The 21480-nt window shown below is 38.6% G+C and overlaps 2 protein-coding genes across 5 annotated transcripts; both read right to left on the bottom strand.

Moving 5' to 3' along the window:
* Positions 1-148: 148 nt before the first annotated feature.
* slc8a2a (solute carrier family 8 member 2a) lies at positions 149-17144 on the bottom strand. 4 transcript variants are annotated; one of them, XM_088279822.1, is made up of 15 exons: positions 17015-17135; positions 16660-16704; positions 16057-16139; positions 9702-10102; positions 9349-9486; positions 8503-8730; positions 8146-8424; positions 7123-7563; positions 6381-6745; positions 4885-4988; positions 4050-4067; positions 2905-3017; positions 2064-2163; positions 1353-1622; positions 149-1280 (listed from the first exon to the last, which is right to left on the bottom strand). In XM_088279822.1, exons 4-15 carry the CDS (start codon positions 10047-10049, stop codon positions 904-906), a joined length of 2781 nt encoding a protein of 926 aa, XP_088135948.1. In that variant the 5' UTR covers positions 10050-10102; positions 16057-16139; positions 16660-16704; positions 17015-17135; the 3' UTR covers positions 149-903. The 4 variants fall into 4 exon arrangements, with proteins under 4 accessions (XP_088135948.1, XP_088135949.1, XP_088135950.1 ...); XM_088279823.1 differs by lacking the exon at positions 16660-16704 and having other exon boundaries at positions 17015-17144; XM_088279824.1 differs by lacking the exon at positions 16057-16139.
* Positions 17145-17482: 338 nt separating this feature from the next.
* On the bottom strand, positions 17483-21161 carry nccrp1 (P1, F-box associated domain containing). The gene is made up of 6 exons (XM_088279985.1): positions 20928-21161; positions 19385-19465; positions 19210-19306; positions 18940-19035; positions 17861-17999; positions 17483-17775 (listed from the first exon to the last, which is right to left on the bottom strand). The coding sequence occupies exons 1-6, from the start codon at positions 21067-21069 to the stop codon at positions 17629-17631; spliced, it is 702 nt and encodes a 233-aa protein (XP_088136111.1). The 5' UTR covers positions 21070-21161; the 3' UTR covers positions 17483-17628.
* Positions 21162-21480: the final 319 nt, after the last annotated feature.

Here is a 21480-nt window from a genome sequence, read left to right on the forward strand (position 1 = left end):
CCAAAGCAATTTTAGCAGAAATCGCCACTATCATCAGACAAGCAATAAGGCCATTATCTTAGGAAGGTGACAATATGCTATGTAGTGCAGTTACCATTCTGGTGGAGTGAGTGGACAAAAAAATACATAAAAATTCCAGTTATCAGAATCAGAATCAGAAATCCCTTTATTGTCATTGTACTCAAGTGTGCAACAAGATTAGAGAGCTCCCCTCTAATTCTAACATTAAATAAATTATATTTTAGTTGTGTCAATTTAAAACATATACAATCATTTACAAATACAGTACATTGAATTATAGCCCCTCCCCAAAAAAACAATCAAAAAAGGGCAATTATTTGAAAGCATTTAAACTGAATAACAAATGAAATATACATGAATCAATGTGTAACGCCATTGTAATTAAAGATTTAAGTATTGCGAACGTGTATGCATGTACTTATATGCAGTCAAATACAGTGGTGTCTTGACAAAATGAAATTAAGCAAATTGAAAAGCAGAGTGGTAAATCTATTATTTTAAAATGTTATTATTTTTAAAAATGTGAACCATTTCATTCAAGAGCCCCATTAAGCATTAGGGAGAAAAATGAACTTCTAACATAGTTAATGAGTCAGAGAGCATCAAGCCAGATGAAATTCATTTTCACAAAAAAAAAAAAAAAAAATTCCATCCATACATTCATTATCTAAGCCACTTTCATCTGGTTTAATTAACACTGAATACTCAGTACTAATACATCCCATTCTTGTAGAAGTGGATATGCAGATTTACGAGTCCAAGTATTTTATTTTATACCATTCCAGAAGTGATGATGGGTCTTCTCAAAGTTAATTAGTAATCAGCTCTTTCCAAAAGAATACTGTATATCTTTGTGCAATAATTGTCCCCAAATCCGCTTTCTCAGAAGCCTTTTATATGGCAGTAGGCTTCCAAACTAGAGAAGAGAATGTAAAGGAACCAGAGTCCAAAGAGAATCAGTGATGTCAAAATTTTGGGGATCCGAGGACCTCCCAGTTCACCACCTATAGAGGGCCTCCGGCGAATCATCAACACTCCCATTGTGAAGAATGCAAAAATGGTAAAGAGTGTGACAGAGAAGGCCAGTGAGCCAACATCGACACGAAAAACTTTTCCTTTCACCTCCCAATAAATGGCAGCCACCGACCAAGCTACACCGATACCCAAGAACACATTCACTGCATTGCTTCCAGTTACATTTCCCACTGATGCATCTGCATATTGGTCCTGGGTCGCAGCCACTTTGCTGGCAAATGTATCTGTCGATTGAAAGTCAGGTATTACACACACTGAGCAAGATAAAAGTGAATATATACAGATGCCATATTTACCAGGAAGTGAAGTCCCAAGGGCTACAAATACCACTGCAGTGACAGTGTCTCTCAGGCCAACTGTGCAGCCGAAATGAGACGCAAGGTCTCCAATAATAGCTGTTAGCATACCAATGACAGATATTGACACTATAAAACATGCCCAGCCATTCCAGTACTCAGTTGGTGGGACACAAGCAAAAAGGATCTTCCAAAAAATGCTCAAAATGTGCATGAAATAGTCGAAGCAGTTCGGCGTTGGCTGATCTGGGCCCTCATCATCTCCATCACCTGTTAAAAAAAAAGGGATGTCATCATCAATTCGACAACAACATCTAAGACAGGTTCTTCTGCGGTTGTAATAAGCGTGACGCAAACTGGTAGCAGCTACAGTGGATCCTCGGAACACATCCATTATGGTTGATATTATTTTTGACTTTTTTTAAAATATTTTTTGAAGTTAAATCATTCAATGAATGTGCTTTATTTTTAATAGATGCGTTACTTTAAACTAAAATATGCAAACAAACAAGCACCTTGTGTCATGTTGAATATTTTTGGTTACGTCAAAAGTTCGGGTCACGTTTATTACCGTATTTAGCGGCAGTATAAAAGTAGTTAATTTAGTTGCAAAATGCTTTTTCTGGTTAAGAAGCGGAAATATGAAAAAAGAAATGTCTGGATGGATGGGCATGACACTTGAACAATCACTTTTTCATGATAGCCACTGACCTGCTCTGACTGTGACAGCTTCAATGAACTGTTCCCTCCAAGAACGTGAGCCAACCACAGCCGCCAGGTTTGTATCCTTAAGAAGTTTATCGACAGTAATCTGTCACACAAAATAGGCCAGTTTAGAATGACGATCACGATTTGTCATTGCAACTATTTTTTAACGAGAAATCTGTATTTGTTTCAAAACTGAAAATTTATGATTCTGTATGTACTCAATGATGATTAATTTCAGATCTTAAACACGCCTGCCTCGCTCACACAGAGATTATGCAACGGAGCTGTTTGCAACAATGAGCCAAACATCATGCATAATGTAGGAGGTCAATGCTACCAACACTACCCGAAAGAGTGTTAGGATTAGCTGCTCCACTATTATGTCACTTTTCCAGCTCTTTGCAATTTTTTAAAGATAAGGCAAAACAGAACATGCTTGGCACACAAGGACAAAAGAGTTCAGGGGTGTAGAACATAAGAACTACTGGCCCAAACCATCATGTCGTGCATTAATAAGAAAAGGCATGAGTGAATATGCAGCATTTTCTGCATATCCAAAGGTGTGTGATGAAAAATTGAAATGAGAATTGTTCCATAACAATAGCACACTTTTGAAACTGTACCTGGTCAAGCACGCCATTGGAAGTCTGATGTGTGAAAAGGTGCCAGGTTGTTAGTGAATCAAATCATACAAGCTTGATTTTTTTTTCTTTGCAGTTTATAACGGTTGAGTATTTGAAATTCAATGAAAGAAAATGATCAATTCTACCACTATGGTCATCACAACAATGTCCAGGTAATGCAGGGTGGATTATTTCTAAAGTACTCAGCCACCCACACACACCTTAAACTCAGAGGACTCTTCTATGATGATCTCGATCCTGCTGTGTTCTCCTAGAATGGGCTTGCCCATCTCAGAGATCCGCCGAGCTTCTTCCTCCTGAGGGGTCGGGTGGCCTGTCAAGGAGGAAGCAGAAATTCCTTTACTCAGTGCAGCAGTGCCTATTATACCTCGATTACACAAAGCAGCGGCATAACTATTGGTTCTCTTTTTAGATTAGTCACTTTTATTGTTTCTCCACCTTAATGATCATCAGTTAATTGTAAATAACAGACAAAGATAACCCAAGTAAACAACATGCAGTTTTTTTAGTCAGCTTTCCCGGACACATTTCGATTTTTGGCCGTAAATGGGTTTAATATTTAGGATTTAATATTTTTATTTAAATATTTTTTTTATTTTTATTTAATATTTTTATTTTTTATAGGTTTGATATTTAACACTTTGTTTTGGAACCTATTATGTTGACAAATTCTCTCTTAACTCATTCACTACCAGCCAAGTAAAAAAAATGTATCTTTGACGTATTTATCCGTCAATGGTAGTCAATGAGTTAATGCACCTCAGACATAAGCATAAAATTATTGGACAATCAAGATTTAAGATGAGGGGTTTGACAGCCTTTATCAGTAAGGGGATTTCTTTTTTTTTTTTTGTAACAAAAACAGCCCTGAATGTCTTTATGGGTGTACCCGACCGACCTTAGCCAAATTTCTTTCGACTAAACTTAAAGGAAGCAGTGGGGGGAGCTGGACCAAAGAAAACACCAAAGACCTAACACTTCCATATGAAATGGGAGGAGGAATATTTCCCCACAATGACATATTTCAAGTGCGTTTGCCTCATCTGCAAGTCTACCATTGCCATTTCAAAGAAGATAATTTTTAGACTAGATCATTGTCATCCCATTCTACTGTCAGGTTATATATAAAGTTTTAGCAAAGTGATTTATTTTTTTTTTAGTTTTAAACACCTTATTCCCCCTTTAATGTACATAAAGGATTAATATACGTCTTCACGCACACACACACACACACACACTGTAAATGGACTGATTTAGTTTTGAATAATTAATTTCGCAGCAAACTTATGTTTGAAATGCTGAACACTGCACCCTTCAACCCAACCAACAAACTAATGTGTCTTACCCTGATTAAGCAGTAATGCTGTAAAAACACAGATAATGATTAAATGAAAAATATACTTATCCACGTGTTACAATGACAACATATACATCAGGCAATCGTTTTCATTGACGCTAAAACCATAAAAATATAAAGTCGAAGGACAACACATTCTCTTTACCGATTATCTGCACTCAGATTGCAGGTGTGCTGGAGCCAATTTCAGGGTGCACACACAGACAAACTACCATTCACATCTACGGACAATTTAGAGTGTTCAGCTAACTTAGCATCCCTGTTTTTGAAACGTGAGAGGAAACTGGAGTAGCCGGAGAAAACCAAAGCAGGCACGTGGAGAACATGTGAACTCCACGCAGGAAGGCCAAAGCCCGGATTTGCACCTTACAATCTCTGAACTGGAAAGCGGATGTGCAAACCAGTGGGACATTGTGACGCCCACAAAATATATTTGAATTTTTAAATCATGTCAGATATTGTATTTAAGAATTAATGACCAAATTATATTATTATTATCAAATATATTTGGCTTCAGCAATGTTAGCGTGCATGAGGTCTTACATTTATGAATAATATTTTTTGGGGAGGTTTAAAATATAAGTAAAAAATGTGGGTGGGTTCCTGATTATATTTTTTTTTTGTACAAAATATGTGTTGCAAAAATCATCAATAGTTATGGCGGAGTGTGATAACAATGATAAATATCAATGTGAAATCTTAATACAATTTAATCTTTATTGAGTGCAGTTATAAAATAACCTGCAATAGATTACATTCACCGCCCAAAAAGTTGAGTTAGTTACTGTACTTAGACAATCAAACAATAGTTAAAATTCCTTACCAGAGAGTCCTCGTTTCAGCCATTTAGGCTCTTTGAGCACAATAAAGAAGTTTTCCTGTTTTTCATACTCCTCCACATTTATAATGTGAATTTTTAAGGTGTGGCTGGAGGCATACAAGACACACAAAACAAAATGAGATTAATGCCACAAAATATGAATAGGGAACAGTGAAATGCTTACTTATGTACTCATATCGCAACAAGTAAAACATTTACATTTCTGCATTTCACTCACTGCCAGAATTGACCAAAATATACAACCCCAAAAGACAACAAATTCATTTTGCATGGTTGGAAATCTACAGAATGTTAAGACGCAAATTATTACGACATCATTTGGCCAAGTTGCAACATTGATTGCCCTGATGACACAACTGCATCCTCCACTAAAGGTACTAATTAATCTGCATGCAAAAGCAGTTTACATAACCTGCAACTTTAATGGGGAAATGGTCAGTTTAAATAGTGTAACTGCAGCTTCCCACACCGTCGACAGCCTTACAGGATTACATCCCAACTTGATACCCATCAAACACTGAGGTAATGGAGAGTCATTATCACGGAGGAAGGCTACATTTCCCCTTGTTGAAAGTGATAACTGGCAATGTCAAATGTATAGAGTAAAACAACTGAAATTGCATGATGAGAAATTTTTCACAATTGCAAACAAAAACAAAACAAAATTAATAGTTTTTATAAAACGAATCGGTGCTGCCTCATCTGGTGAGCCAAACATGTAAGTTAAAAATGATCATTAAAGGGGGAGTCAACCTCCAAAATTTCCATTACAATAATATGTCTTATGCAGTCTCACTAGTCTTAACACGGTATTCCGATGAATATTGTGTTCGTGAAATGCGACGAGCCAGGAAAATCCACCTGTTTTTGTCCATATCAAGGGGCGACCATTTTGCCACTTTCTGTCAACTGATAATGACATCACAGTTGCTCAGGGCTAAGGTCACAACCAATCATGACTCAGTTTCAGAAAATAGATAAGCTGTGATTGGTCATTACCTAAGCCCTGAGCAACTTGTGATGTCATTTTTAGTCGAGAGAATGTGGCAAAATGGCCGACCCTGAAATGGCTTAAAACAGGGGGATTTTACTCCTTAACTCATATTCCACCAATACGATATTAATCAGAATTTTGTGCTTAGACTAGTGGAGGGGCATAGAACAAAATAAAATGTAAATATTTTTTGGGGCGTCGACTTCCCCTTTTAGGTACTGGCTAATTTATTAAGGAGATATAAATAAATGAAGGACCTTAACCTTGGTCATTGTAGATGCATAACCTTAAGGCTAGCATACAACCGTAATTTGAAAATGAGTATCATGGTTGATTTTGGTGAGGAAAAACTTGATGCCTGACCCTCAACCCCAACCAATACATTTGGGATAAACCAGAAATGAGATGTCATCCAACATGAATGGGAAAAAAAAAATCACACAAACGCACTCTACATTGCCTCGAATTGCTGTCTTTGCCTCACCTGGTCTGTTCATTGGTAAATTCCAGCTCACCCTTGGCCTGCTCGTAGTCCACTCCAGCTTTGGCACTGCCGTCCTCTGTATGATATGGTACAGAAACGGTACCCCTGGAGCCTGAGTTCCTCACCACTGTCACCGTCAGTGTGCCTGTGCTCTCACTCACCCGCAAAACCCCCTGCCCAAAGGTGAAGATGCCAGCATGGTCATCATCCAAGATAGTGACAGTGGCAACCAGCGGCTCCACTAGTCTGCCCTTAGGTGAACATCCTGTCCCTTCATCACCACCCTCCTCCTCTAACTTCAGATTTTGAAGACGGACAAAGAAATGTTCATCCTCTTCAAAGATGTCATCATCCAATATGTTCACCTGGGAATTATTATTATTTTTTTAATTAGCACTGATACAAATGTGTGGCTTTAAACCAGGGGTGGGCAAACCTCTTGATTGGTGGACCACAATGGGTTCTAAAATTTGACAGAGGGGCCGGACCAGGAGCAGATGTTGAGTGTTTTGACAACCTCACCTCATTGGAGAAAAAAATACATTTAATTTTAAATGAAAATGAACAAAATATCTGTTGTTGACACACCCGAGTATTTAAAAAATAAAGCATTAACGAGGTTTATTCATTTAATTTTTTTCAAGTTTGGCGGGCCAGAATAAAACGTTTAATAGTAGTTTGTAGTTTGCCCACACCTGCTTTAAACGATCAAAATGTATCCCTTTAGCCTCCAACTGCTTACCTTGATCTCTTTCCGTGTCTCTCCTGGCTTAAATATCAAGGTTCCTTCGTTAAATTCATAATCCGCCCCAGCATTGGCAGAACCATTTTCTGTACAGTAATCCACATAAAAGGTGTTCTGGGCTGAGCCCCCATCTAGGATCACCCAGAGGCTCAAAGTACCACAGTTCTCTGTGCACAGATACTGGGCACTTTCAAAACAAATGTGAGAGCATGTAAGTTTGTCATCCCCCGGACCTGCCGCACCTGTGCGGCGTGAGTGTTCAGCAGCGTGTTTCCTGAGTAGGTTTCCAGCACCTATCAACAAACGAGTTGCCTGGATACGGTAAAACGCTCGACTCTTCTTCTGATGAATCAAAGTGGAGTAGTTGGCCATTTCGATAAGCTGGTCTAGGTTTTTCTCTGGGTGTTTATCCCTCAAGTCCTTTAGCTTACGAACCACCTATCAATGAAAGGAAATCAATTATAATCAAGATTACCAATGAACTATCATTCAAATTATGAAATTATTTCCAACATTGTATGCCAATTCTGAAAGATGTGGCTAAGTCTAAAACAAAATTCTGAATAAAAAAATCATAGCAATCCCAAAAGATCCCAAAGGGAAAGACAGTGGATGCCATCAGAAAATTTTGATTTCATGTTTTGAACTCAATGGAATAATATATTATTAACACACAATGACAACACTTTGAAGAAATTTACAGTACAGAATATTTGTAATATCAATTTTTTATTGTTTAATTTAGTGTTGTCACTGCACAGAGTTAACATGTGCAATTTGCACAATCTGCGTATGCATTTTGTTCCGTAAATCTAAACACAGAGATTTCATACAAGCGTCACATGAAAAGTATTTTTAAATAGACAGTCAAAAAAAAATTGGCATTAAATCTGGTTTAGGAACCTGGACCTACAACTGGGCACTTGTGTGTAAATCTCACCTGTGAAATAAACTACAACAATTCAACCTTCTGTCCTTTAACCAAACATCTTGCAGTGCGAAGGTGAATGTTTTCCTTACCTCATCTTGGTTCTGGTCCATCTCACTTGGTGTTTGCACAGACACTGTCACACTCGAGGAGGTTCGAGGACACGAAATGCCATCTGAGTTCTTTCTGTCCATGATAATATCATGGCCTTTGGGTGTAATATCACCTTCCATTTCCACTACAATACCATGTCTCTTGTCAGCACGGTAACGTTTGTGAAGATATTTGTAGAAAAGCAAGCGACGGTCAGCGATCCAAGCCAGTAACACACACACGGGAAAGTAAAGCAGGGTCACTGCGGCTTCCCACACCTTGTAAGACAGACAGTGTCAGTTTTGAATGATTTGCACACTTCCAAATGCCATCAAACAGAATGCGTGAAAACACACCTCCACTATCCCAGGCGATATGACAGCTAGTATGAGATAGAGCCAAATGTAGGCAAAGATACTCCAGAAAGATGTAATAAAAAATACTCGCAGGTGCTTGATCTTGCGGGACTCTCCGTCGGGGATCACCCACACACATATGCCGATAATCACAAACATATTGAAAGCAGCGCTTCCAACAATCGTGCCTGGGCCCAGCTCCCCTGCGTCAAAGTTATGCCCGCACACCTGTTAAGTAAAAAAAAAAGATTAATTAGAATACATGTGATTATGTTCATGATGATCGTAAACAATAAAGGTGGGGAAACTATGCAATTGTTTTATCATTCAGGATCCCTCCCTCATTTTGATCTAGGTGTCAAACTCAAGGCCCGGGGGTCTGATCTGGACCGCAACCGCATTTTATATGGTCCGCACAAAGAGCAAATCATGTGCGGCAACTCCCTTTTTCAAGCACATTTTCTTCACTTTTAACAACATTGAGATATGAGACAATTCCTTTTATTTGACACCACTCCTCCCCTTTTAAAATAAATTTAAAAATTGTCAAACAAACAATTGCTTACTGGCTACTGATTTCAAAAGTGACTTTCCATCATTTTTTTGTGTATGTGATAACATAAGGAGGTCATACATTTATATGGGTTCGTAGTCATAACGGCCCGCTGAGGGAAACCATAACTACGATTTGGCCCGTCCACAAAAATGAGTTTGCACCCCTGATCTAAGTTGTTGAAAGAAGCGATTGAGATCTCCTTTTATGAACCAAGAGGTAAGCCTGAATAACAATTTTTGGAGGAGTTAAACTTATAATCAGGTAATGATTTTTGAAAATATATTGTTTACCTCAATGATTGAAAGCAAGATTTCAGGAGCAGAAGAGCCCAGAGCCATGAGTGTCAGGTTGGAGACCGTCTCATTCCAGATTCGCACTGTGGTTACTGTTCTCTCGCCATTGGGTTTGGTAATGGTTATCTCCTTCACCTAGAAACAGGCATTTGTAAAGACGCCAAAGCCTTGTTAACTTTCGTTTCGTTTTTTTTTTGTTTTTTTTGGTGGACTGGACACCGATAATAAAATATCGTGTACTGTTTGCCATCTTGACAAATTACAAGAAGACCAATTTTGTGAATATACAATAAGTCTAAATTGAAGAGCAACATCAAAAAAAAGGGATGATTCTTAAAAGTGAGCCATACCTGAGAGGTAATGACTTCAATCGATGCCATAAAGCGGTCTGCAATGATGGACACTCCCAGGAAAATGTACATGAGACAGAGGAAGTAGATAACAGCTCTCCCTGCCCTCTCCCCTTGAGGGGGGTTGAGTGGTAACCACACTGGCAACAGTATACCAGGTTTGCACACTACATGGCCTGCACAAGTCCGCTTGTCAGATCCTGTGACATTCGTAGGGGGCTGGGGCTGTTGAGGACCAGATGATCGTTCAACAACATGAAGCCTCAAGGAGGTGCAAGGGTTGGAAGGTAGAAGAACCAAGAGGAGGAGAAGAGGGAGTGTTGAAATGTGGAGGGGTATTGGCCCCATGTCTCTGGACAGGCCTGGGGGTCACTGGGGAGCCGCTGGGTCAGAAGACTTTGCTGGAAATGACAACGTAGCAAGTTAGAGAAAAAAATAAGTAAAAAAAAAAAATCAGGAAAATTGAGCCAGATTGATTAATAATACTTTGTACGATTCACGGGTTAAGGCTACGCCTCAGAGGCATACGAGCTGTTAGGTGGTGCTACAAAGTAGTGGAGATGTAGTGTTTGTTTTTCACAATTCCATATTTTTCCCCTAAGAAATTAGTGATTCCATCCTTTTTTTTTTCTTTTTTTTTTTAATCCATAATTGTTGCCAGGGGTTATACTGATAATACACATTTTTTTTTCTATAACCACAAAGGCTTGGGATGAGTTAAAAGTAAACTGATCTGCCGGAGTCATTTTGACTACCCATCAACCCGTGAGAAACAGTGATGATTTAGATATCATGTAAGAATGATAACGGTCTTCACACCAGTGTCTCTGTACCATCGTTTGTAAAGAGAAGTTAAATATCCACTTTAACATTATATCAAAATAATGCAAATGTTATGATAAGTTGTCGTCCACATCATAACCGGTACAACTGACACCAGTCCTAACTATTCTCTCCTTCACACTTGGTAAACAGACGAAGTGGGTGTAGACCTTATACATATTTTATTTATCGGCATTGTAAGTCTAAAAGCTCCTGACTAAAAAAGAGTTTTCAATCCAAGTCGATCATTATCTCAACTCATTCTCTACCAGCCAAGTTAAAAAAAAAAAAGGATCTTTGACGTCTTTAGCCGTCAATGGCAGTAAATGAGGTAATAAAACAATAAATGCATACAGATATTTCCAAATTTAGAAAACACATTATGGATATAAGATATACAGGTACAGGCGTCCTTTTCGAAATAAAGCACACAGTTAATTCTCAGTTTGTGAGAAAAACGAAAAGTTCCTCCTTCCTTCCATTGGAGAAGCTGCACCGCATTGTGCATTGTGACTTGAAACAGATACTTGGGTGCTGCATGTTTGATGTAGCCTGAGCTCTGCCTGATCATTATACAGTTGTGATTGCGAAACACAGCCCATGGAGCTGATGCATCACATTTCACTTTCCAAGCACTGCTATGGTTACCACCACCTCAGACTGAGGACCACCTTACACCAGGTGTTGTGATATACAGATGCTCCAAACGACACACAGGCCAAAAAAGTGCGTAGGTTACCTTTCCTAGTTCTGACACGTACACATCTGAATGGAAATGTATTTCTCTAAACAAAACAATTAGAATTGTAGAGCGCCATCGATGGGAGTCAATCAAAGAGCCACTGCTGCAAGAGTGGGATGCATAATTGATGGATGCATTCACCTAAATATAGCAGGGCATTATTTTTCATGTCAAAAAATAACAACTTAATATATATTTGAGTTTTTGTTTTTTTTCAAAGACACAAATCCATAACGAAAACAAAAAGGCTCTGAAAATGTTGTGTCTATGGCTATGCTCCTTTTATATCAGTGGTATTCAGCTAAAAAAATCAAATCAAATAAAATAGTCAGCTTCCATGCTGAGACCATTTTGTCGGTCAGTCTTTCTGTCTGATCTGCACGCCCGAGATGAAGAATTGATTGGCTTTGCGATTTTCTTCACAATATTATACAGTGGCATTTACAAACTTGATAGACCATTAAAAACAAGAAAAGCTTGTTCTGTAATAACGCAAAGACACTAAAGAGCTTTTGTGGGGGGGGGGGGGGGTAGTTTCTTCTCAAGTTTTTAAAAACTATTTGTATTTACGTGGAATTGTACGGGAAAATTAATTTTTTAAACCACAAAAATTACATTTTGTACTTACGTCAGATTATATGTCAATAACATTATTGTCCCTAAACAAAGCTAAATTGATTAAAATTGTAATTAATTTTGAGGCCCATTGTGTAGATCTCAAATCTCAGTACTCTTTGGTGCAAAATAGTGCATATAGTAGTAGTAGTATAGTATCGTGTAACAACATGCTGGCCTCCTGCTGTCATCCCAGCACAAAGCACATAGTTAAGCATGATTTGTTAAAGAGTTATCCGTTAGTAACCGTCAAATGACAGAACATTCCATGAAGCACAATCACTGCAAATGTTTAGCAAGTTGGAAGTTTCCCCACACGAGCGTTTAGTTATGTTAGTCAATGGATACATGACTGAACATGAGAACGTGGTCTGCGAGGAGGATTTGCACATCAGATTACATCAGAAACAACAGCAACTAAATGTACGACCCGCTGGTTTCTTTGCAATTGTGTTATTACAGCTGTCCTTAAAACAAAAAAAAAATCTAAAGTAATGCATGCCAGAAAAAAATTCTAATCCAAGTAGTCTGTGTGAATTCAGCTATAAAAACTTGAGGAAAATTAAAGAAAGAGTCACGTGTCACTGTATGCTGGTTAAAGTCATTAAATTTACTCCATACTTTGAGTGAAAATCCCCTCAATCGTCATAAAGCGTTAGCGTTCTGTCTACTGTGTTCCCCAGTGTATTAATTACCCTCGGCGTATAAATTACCAATGTCCATGTTTTTTAAGAAGGAAAAAGCAACGTAACCCACGCATAGTGTGTCCACTACGTCAAAACTGCTATCAATCTGGACAGCAATACAAGCCCCGGTTAATCACAAGGCTTAGTTTACAACATGGCGGGCACAATGCCGCACTGTACAGTTTCTCATGTTCAGTGATCAACAGTACATTTAGCTGACTTAATTGAGCTCCATTTAGACTGCTTCCTTATGCACATCCCCAACAATGGATTAACATGATATCCCTGGTTAGAATGGGATAATACATCTATTATTTTATGTATTCCCTCAGTGCTGCATTTAAGCACCTTAAGCAAACGACGTAGCAACAAATCAAGCATAGAAATAAGTTTGCAGTGAAGTAATTTTGTTGCTTTCCTCCATAACTGTCACTTTTATTTTAATTGAAACATCAGCATCAATAGACAATACATTTTATATTATATATTTTTTAAATGAAGGCCTTAACGGCCTCTCCAAGCCAATCCGACATCAGCCAAGAAGTCGGTAAAACGGACCGGAAACTGACCAAAGAACACACCGCAAAAGCCGACGGAGACGCCACAGGACCTTCTGCGCATGCGTGAGAAGTAGTACCCCTCCATGCCATTGGGGGCGATCATCAATGCCTAGCCTTTGGCGATGATTTCAAATAATGGCGGCCTTTTATGAATGAGAGTGATTACTTCGTTTCACGCTCTTTTGTCAAGCCACGTGTGATATCGATCGAGGAGATTCAAAGTTCATTTAGTTCCGTTTTCATCACTTCCGGTTGGGGTCCAGTGCACTGATTCCTTAGCGAACAGTCAATCATGGGGATAATATATTTGGATAATTTTATGGCTTAATGTCAACAGTGTTTAACTTACTTTTACGTTTGTATCATGATTAGGCATTATTCTATATATACTGTAGAAAAAAATACAGTCTCATTGTTGTTTTATATATATATATATATATATAATACGCAGAGGGGATTTTAGTTTTTCCATTAATAATGCACAGCGGACGAACAGAAATGGTTGAAGGATTAGGTAGCTCAACAACCTTTACAGGTTGACTCAGAGTAACGTCTTCCATGTCCTCCACTCCAGTCGAAACATTAACGACTCCCATCACTTCCAACCCCCACCCAGCAAGATGTCTTCATGTGTATCTCCGAGCAAAGAACAGGAGGTAGATAGAATGAGAGAGGCTTAATGAGGCCGGACATGAGGTGGACAGAAAGGGCTTTTTGACAAGCTACTGACAGCCAGGAGACAGCAGCTCCTAAGGTTTCTATTACATTAGATACTCTATCCGAACATTGGCAACCATGTCACCTTAGAAGTTAGCAGTTCTCTCCACACCGTGCTGTTTAAAAAGATCACACACAAACATTGAGCATGGGCATTTGAGCAAATTAATGATCATTCAATTGGTTGTTGTTTTTCTTGTTATCTTGCTGATGGTAAAAACAGCAACTCTGCTGGTTAAAACTCTTAATAGTAAATCCACATAACGGACAACATACTGACGTGTAGTATATCTGGATACGGGATGATGGAAACCCAAAATCTTACTGACTTTCAAGATTCTCAATCACTTATCTTTAAGTGTACAATTTTCGAGGTTCACGGTTGTGAATACTTATTACCCGACCGATGGTAACATATTTCCTACCTAGAGAAACACAATAGTCAATTTGGTTGTGCACTAGTGCCCTTTATAATTGACTGTGGGTTCCGGAATTGTAGGCACAGAACAAGAAAACATTAACAAAATTTGCTGAGGCAGTCAACAGACCTTGACACGCAATTGATTAGCCAAGACAATGAAAAAAAATTGGGTTATTGAAATTTGTTTGCTTGCGCCGGTGCTAGGTGTTGACAATGCTCATTTCAGCATGTTTCGCAGTATCAATGTTAGGGCTGCCAAAGCGTCCTCTCAGCCACTGGCAGAATGTCGTCACGCCAGTTGGCTGCCACAAATGATTATTAATTATTAATTATACAAATTAATAAAGACAATGAAGATGACAGTACATTCAACTTGTATTAAACTTTGCATTTTGCAGCAGCATTCCCGACATGTTTATAATGGAGGAACCTACTGTAAATTGTAGGCCATACTGTGGCCTTAAAAGATTTCGCTGCGATTGTTTAGTGAATTTTAAAATGGAACCAAAATCTATGCAGAGTTGCACTAATACTATGAAACTGTGAAAATATTTGTAATAACATTTTTCACGGTATCGTCAGCTACTTCAAACCAGAGACTCTAACTCTGGTCCTAAAAAAAAAAAAAGTGGTTTGATACTGACTGAAATCACCGTATAATATTGCATATGAGCAATTTAGAAAAAATTAAATTGCCCAATCCATAAAAAAGAGACACCTAAGCAAGCTCATTAATGATTAGGTCAAGCCGAGTCTTTCAAATGTCTTTACTAAATCATGGGGATGAAAAGCTTTCAGTGGGGGAGACAACTACACCGTTTTACTGATTGATCCAAGGTGGAAATGTGAGAGAAACGTGAGGTATAGTATAGCCCTTTGTCCCGTGGCACCTGAAATGGCACGCGTATCATTGCCTGTGTACAATGCTGCAGCATTGGTTTACTTGGGCTGCTACAGTGGAGGTGGGGGGTGGGAGGGGTGCACCTAGGTTGCATTTCAGGCAGCAAGCTTTAGTGGAGAACCTTTTAGGGTTTTAGCCTCAGAGCTGCTGTACATGCTGTTTTGTCTCCTTTTAATATATTTGGCCATTATTCAGACAATTTACCAAAATGTCTGTTTTTAGTTTGTTCTGCGGTGAAAATTTTAAATGATTTCATGGACCACACTGGAGACATGATTCTGATGAGAGAACGTTGACGATGACACGTGACTGTGGCCAGCGGAATTTTCTGTCTTCTATTGCATGCTATCTACTTTGTACCTCAGGATTTTAAAGAGGAAGAGAGCCCCCAAAAATTATTAACGTGAATATGTTCTGTGCAGCCAGAGCAGTCGAGACATGGCATTCTGATTAATATTGCGTTTTTAGAATATGAGTTAAGCAGAAAAATCACACGTTTTTGAACATCTCAGAGGGCGGCCATTTTGTCTCTTCCTGTTGACTGAAAATGACATCACAGTTGCTCAGGGCTCGGATACCGACCAATCATGACTCAGCTGGTGACAGGTGAAAAAAAAACAACATAGGTGAGCCATGAGTGGTCGTTACCAGAGCCGTGAGCAACTATGAACAGAAATTACAAAATGGCCGCCCCTGAGATGGCGAAAAACAAGTGGATACTTTCTGCTTAACTCATATTCCACAAATGCAATATTAATCAGAATGCCACGTTTAGACTAGTGAAAGCACATAGAACATATTTTAGCAATTATTTTTGTGGACTGGACTTCCCCTTTAAGGGGCTTCATTAACAATTTCAAGTTCACATCATCAGAAAGCTGAGCTACTTACTGTCTCAAACATGGGATGTAGTAATCCCAGGATGGATGATGTCCACTCTCACCAAACACAACATTAGGTCCACCTGCACAGTCCTATGAAATCAAATAAGACAAATATTCCAATATGGTCAATTCTGATGTCAGGAGGATCCGGCTGTTTTGATTGGCGCGAACAGAAAAGTATTACAGTACAAAATTATTTCGGTTTCATACTAAAGGGTATTTCTTTGATATCATACTGCTCTCATGAAGCGGAAAAAGGTAAGCAGAATAAAATCCCAATGTATGATCTAGTGTTAATTTTAAGACGTGGTGGACTTTTGGTTAGCTGATATGCCTCGTAGTTGTGAGGTTTGGGTTTCAAATCTCAGCTCCTAGCTCCTTGTGTGGATGTTGTAAATTTTCCGACACTCGTGTGGGGTTTTTTTCTGCGTACTTTGTATTCCTCACAAACGTTGCCTAACCGATCCCGATTTGTCTCATTGAAAAAATTATTCCTACTTTTCCCGATAAGACAAACTATTCTAAGTGTCCACAAATGTGAATCTGAACATGAATAATTGTTTTTATGTGCACTGCAATTGACAGGCGACCACTCCATGGTGAACCTTACCTCTTCCCCAAGTCCGCTGGGATAGGCTCAGGTTCACCTGCACTCCTAAAGAGGACAGGTGTGAGAGAAAATTGGTCCCATGACTTGTTTAATAGCATTATATCCAACCTTTAACAATGAAATCTTTTAAATCCAGCATTCGTGTACCTCAAATTGTGGTTAGTGAGTGTGTAGCCTATGAAGTACAATTTAACTGAGAGAAGAAGCGCTGATAGTGCGTAAAAACGAATTCGGACTATTTTGGGAAGGGGATGCTATTGGTCAATGTGCGCATACCTATTGTTATCTTTCAAGAGGTTTCTCGTTTAACCACCAAATATCCTATCATGAGAGCAGTCTTCGTTAAGTCTCTTACCTTGCAGTTTATGGCACAGCTCGGTTGAAAGGTGTCATTGCTTCGAAACGTATACAGGCTCCCGACTGGTTTCTCCGTCCTCGGATCAACACACAGCGAAAGTCGCCGAGTAAACTTCGTCGGTGAACTCGACATCTGTGATGCTTGGGAGCCCACGCGCGCAGGTCACGTGACGGACTCACAGTCTCCTCCCAGTTTCAATCCGAATCCACGGAGTCACTCCCCCACCGCGAATAAATAAATAAATAAATGCATACATAAAATGAATGGATGGATACAAAATAAATAAACATTGAATAAGCTTCATCATTTAGTCAAGTGAGTGGAAGCGGTCAGCATTTCATGTCGAAATACATTTTTGGAGCACGGAAAGAATATCTTCTGTATGAACAGCCTCGTTCAAAAATAAAAATATGGGAAAAACTGAATGACTTGATTCAGTGCTAAAACAAAAGTCGGTACACGTAATTGACTTTGTATAAACTTTTATTTCATTTCTGAAGGCTGCCAGTGTCCCAGAGTGTCCCATCAGTATTGAGAATTAAGAATTCCCAATCCCCAATCTGAGGTTTTGAGCACATTCCAGTCCAGCATCCTCTCGAGAAAATGCGTGTCTATGCGCTGGTTTTGATTGATTTGACAGTGACTGAGCTGCCAGTAAACAATGTGGGGAAGAAGAAATTCAAGAATTGGTTCTTCAGTCTGTGCAAGAAGTGAATGTACCTCACTCCAGGTCCATAGCTAGAGAACACGTGTGACACCTACAGGTCAACAGAGAGACATACTATGAAAATCAGATGGGGAAGTGAAAAAAAACAGCAGATTGAGTTGGAAAGAAGAACCGACCTCCTTCCATGTGTGCGAATAGTTGCTCAGGTCCTCAGTGGGGTTGACCGAGTGCTCTGAGATCACCGTGCTTTTGTCTGCACCTAATAACTTCACATGGAGCTGGTAGATTGATTGATGCAGTTGACTCTCCTCATACCTGGTTAAATAACATTACGTTAATCTTCAACTTGGAATAATGAATCTCAATTTTATTTCGATGTAGTGATGCAGATTAAAAGAGAACAGTGATCAAATATTGAGTCCTAATATAGAGACATTCGGAGAACAATAATGTGCAGGTTGGGTCACAATGTTAGGATGATTAAATAGTTGTAATTATAACTGGCTTATAATTTTTATTGAGAAAATTTGACCTTAAAATAAAAGGGAAATGGTTTGTCACAGTTTGAAAAAGTGTTTAACTGTTCCTAATTTCTTTTTAATTTGGAGTATTACTAGCAAATATATTGCTGTCCTGTGAAAAACACGTATGTCCAGTTTTGTAAATTTTTTTTTTTATTTTCACGTTGATGTCTGTTCTGATTATATTGAATATTGCTAATAGACATGTCTTTCCAAAACCAATATAAATTTATTTTTTTTTGGTCTTGAGATACAAATTTGAGATTTGAGCTCCAGACCGCCTAAATGGCGGAAGCACATTTCACAACAGCAAATTAATATTCCCTTTATTAGTCCCACAATGGGGAAATTCGAGATTCGAACCCAGGCCTCCTGGGGAGACTGGGTCCTGAACGCGGCGCCTTAGACCACTCGGCCATCCTGTGATCTTACAGTATGTTTTTGGACAGAAAAAGACTGTTGAGTGTAATTTTTCCACTAAAAACATTTGGAGTGTTTTTTTACAGACTTAATTTCCATTCATTTCAATGGAAAAAGCAGATTTTATATACAAGTGTTGTCATGGATCAAAGCACCACCGGGTATATCCACCCTCATCAACCTGGACTGTTAAAAAGTAATGAATAAAGCAAACAAAATCCGGAGTAAATTTTATGACATGCAGTCCTTTGCCTGGCAACCAGATTGATAAGGCATTTGCTAATGTTGTGTGCTTGAAGTGATTGCTCACCCACCAGTCTTGAATCACTATTTCTGGTTGAAAATCATCCAGCAGCTCTTCCCATAGCCCTTCTGCCTTCAGGTCCACAGTCTGCTCCAGGGAAAACCAACTGAGAAAGAAATACAATATTTTACTCGATACACATTCAGTTTATTATGACTCTGACCTGAGTTCAGAGGAACGATTTCATCCAATGCTTTCATTTCAATCATGCTCAATCTAAAAAATCAAAATCTAAAAAAAAATGCAATGTTCTGCAGCTCCAGAATAAGACAGACAGTACCTGTGCTCAGGCAAAGCACAGATCACAACCCCTTCTGGAATGCCACTGGTATCATAAGGGAGAACTTCTACGTTTGTGGTCCAGCCACTGAAGTCACCTGTCAATCAAATTTTGGGACGATTCACGTAATATTTCTCACATGCTTGTCAAACATATTAATCAGTTCCATTTCTACCTTCAGGTTGAAAAATTGGAGGGCCACGCCTGGGAGTGTCTGGCAACTCAGGTTCCGGTGGAGCAATATCTTTACTCAACCCTATGCATTGAGGACAAAGGGACAAGTGTGAAAAGACCACACCTGCTGATTTAGTCCACAGCAAATACTACAAAGTCACGTTTATCTTACAAGGTTGCTAGGTGTGCCTCTCTACAATGCACATCAATCTTACATTTGAACCCTAGTAGACCTTCAGCAAAAACATCCAATATTGCATAATACTTTATACTAAAGAGGAGTAAATGACAATATCTGTAGTTTACAAAACGTCAAAGTGTATAATGAAATAACAAGGGATTAGTAGGCAACTTTATCCCCTTAGTCAACAACACAGTAGTTATAAAGCTATACATTTTAGAGTGACATTGTAGGGCAGGCAAAAGACAGACTAATGATTAGGTGATCAATTATATATATTTTTTAAAGGTGACATGTATTTCTATTATAAAAATGTATTATTATTATTATGTTATTATTATGTTATAATTATGTTATTATTATGTTATAATTATGTTATAATTATGTTATAATTATTATTATTATTATTATTATTATTATTATTATTATTATTATTATTATTATTATTATTATGATAAGAACCCCCCCAAAAAAGTTACCAGGTGTCCAAGGAAAAAGGTCCCCACCATTCTTCTATTAATATCGACACGGGATAAAAAAAAGCTAACTGTAATTTAACATTTACTTACTACACACTGGTAAAATCACACCATTTTCATGTAGTGGTTGGGGGATGGGGGCAGTTTTGTCTCATACAAATGAGAACAATGACTTTCATTAACATGTTAACTGGGGGCCGAGCTAGGATTTTGTAACGAGCAGCCACTCAGTGTTGCCAATGTATCAATTTTACCACATTTAGTGACTTGTTCCACACATTACGCGTATATGAAAACATGACAAGCAACAAATCTAGAGACTTTTAATTTTTTTTGTAATCTTCGGGAGTCTTTGAAGAAGTGAAGAGTCCCAACTATTTGTGTACACGCATTCATCCATTTTCATGTGTTCTAAACTCCTGCTTCCATGTCAGTGTCACAATATAATGCTGCCTGTTTTGTCATAGCTGAGTTACAGGTAGAGGGTGTGCGATTGTGATGGAGAAAGAGCTACATAAAACCAGACACTTCCCTTGTGCTATATGTAAACATTTTTGGATTTGGAAATACTGTACATATTATAAATATAATAACAATAATAAGTAGTGTCAAACCAGATTTCACAAATCCTAAATCACGATTACATGGTCAATTAAATGTTTGATTGAAAAAAAAAAAAAGAAGAAGAAGATGAAGAAGTTACAATACTGTATGTAAAGTGCGATTTCATTGTAAAGTTGCATCTTTGCCCTCACTGGATTCAAGAGAGACACTCAAACTGAATCTCTCGACTGCTCTGACTCAGTCCAGAAACAGAGTCAAGAAAGAGAGTAGGCTCCAGTAAAGTCCAGTTCAGTTGTGTGCAAGTTGTGTTGCTATGGTACCGTGAGGAGAAGGATTCTGGAGCAGATTCCTCCCGAATGGTTTGGTTTCATAGAGAGACTTCCAGTCCAGGCTTTCTGGTGCAGGCAAGTCCTGCAGCCCCCACTCGTCCAGACATCTCTTCTTCCACTCAGCGGCACTCATGGTTCGGCTAGTTGAGCGTGCGATGTTTGAACGAGGAAGTTATTTGGGGCATTTATTGCAGTGTGAGTGCACACCACACCCAGAATGTTGCAATGTAAGCAAGGCCACGCAATCTGCTGCGCGGGGCTCTTAAAGGTACAGTAAGCTTTTTTATTTTTTTATTATTATTACTACTATTTTTATCTGTACCGTGGGGCACAATTCAAGCTTTTTTTTGTTTACCTCAGTTCATCTAATGTGTACTACAACATGAGGAATATAAGAAAATTGATGGATGTTCTTTTATTTCTTTGAGACTGGACAGCTCCAATGGTTCCATTTAAATACAATCATTTATTTTTCATTTTTAATATGAGTTAATTTCAACGACAGTATATAGTAGGTAGGTAGTGGCACCCAAATGTTGCATCG

This window comes from Idiotropiscis lumnitzeri, chromosome 17, assembly GCF_059441095.1.
Source record: "Idiotropiscis lumnitzeri isolate Australia: NSW breed Sydney's pygmy pipehorse chromosome 17, RoL_Ilum_1.0, whole genome shotgun sequence".
NCBI classification, from domain to species: Eukaryota; Metazoa; Chordata; class Actinopteri; order Syngnathiformes; family Syngnathidae; genus Idiotropiscis; species Idiotropiscis lumnitzeri.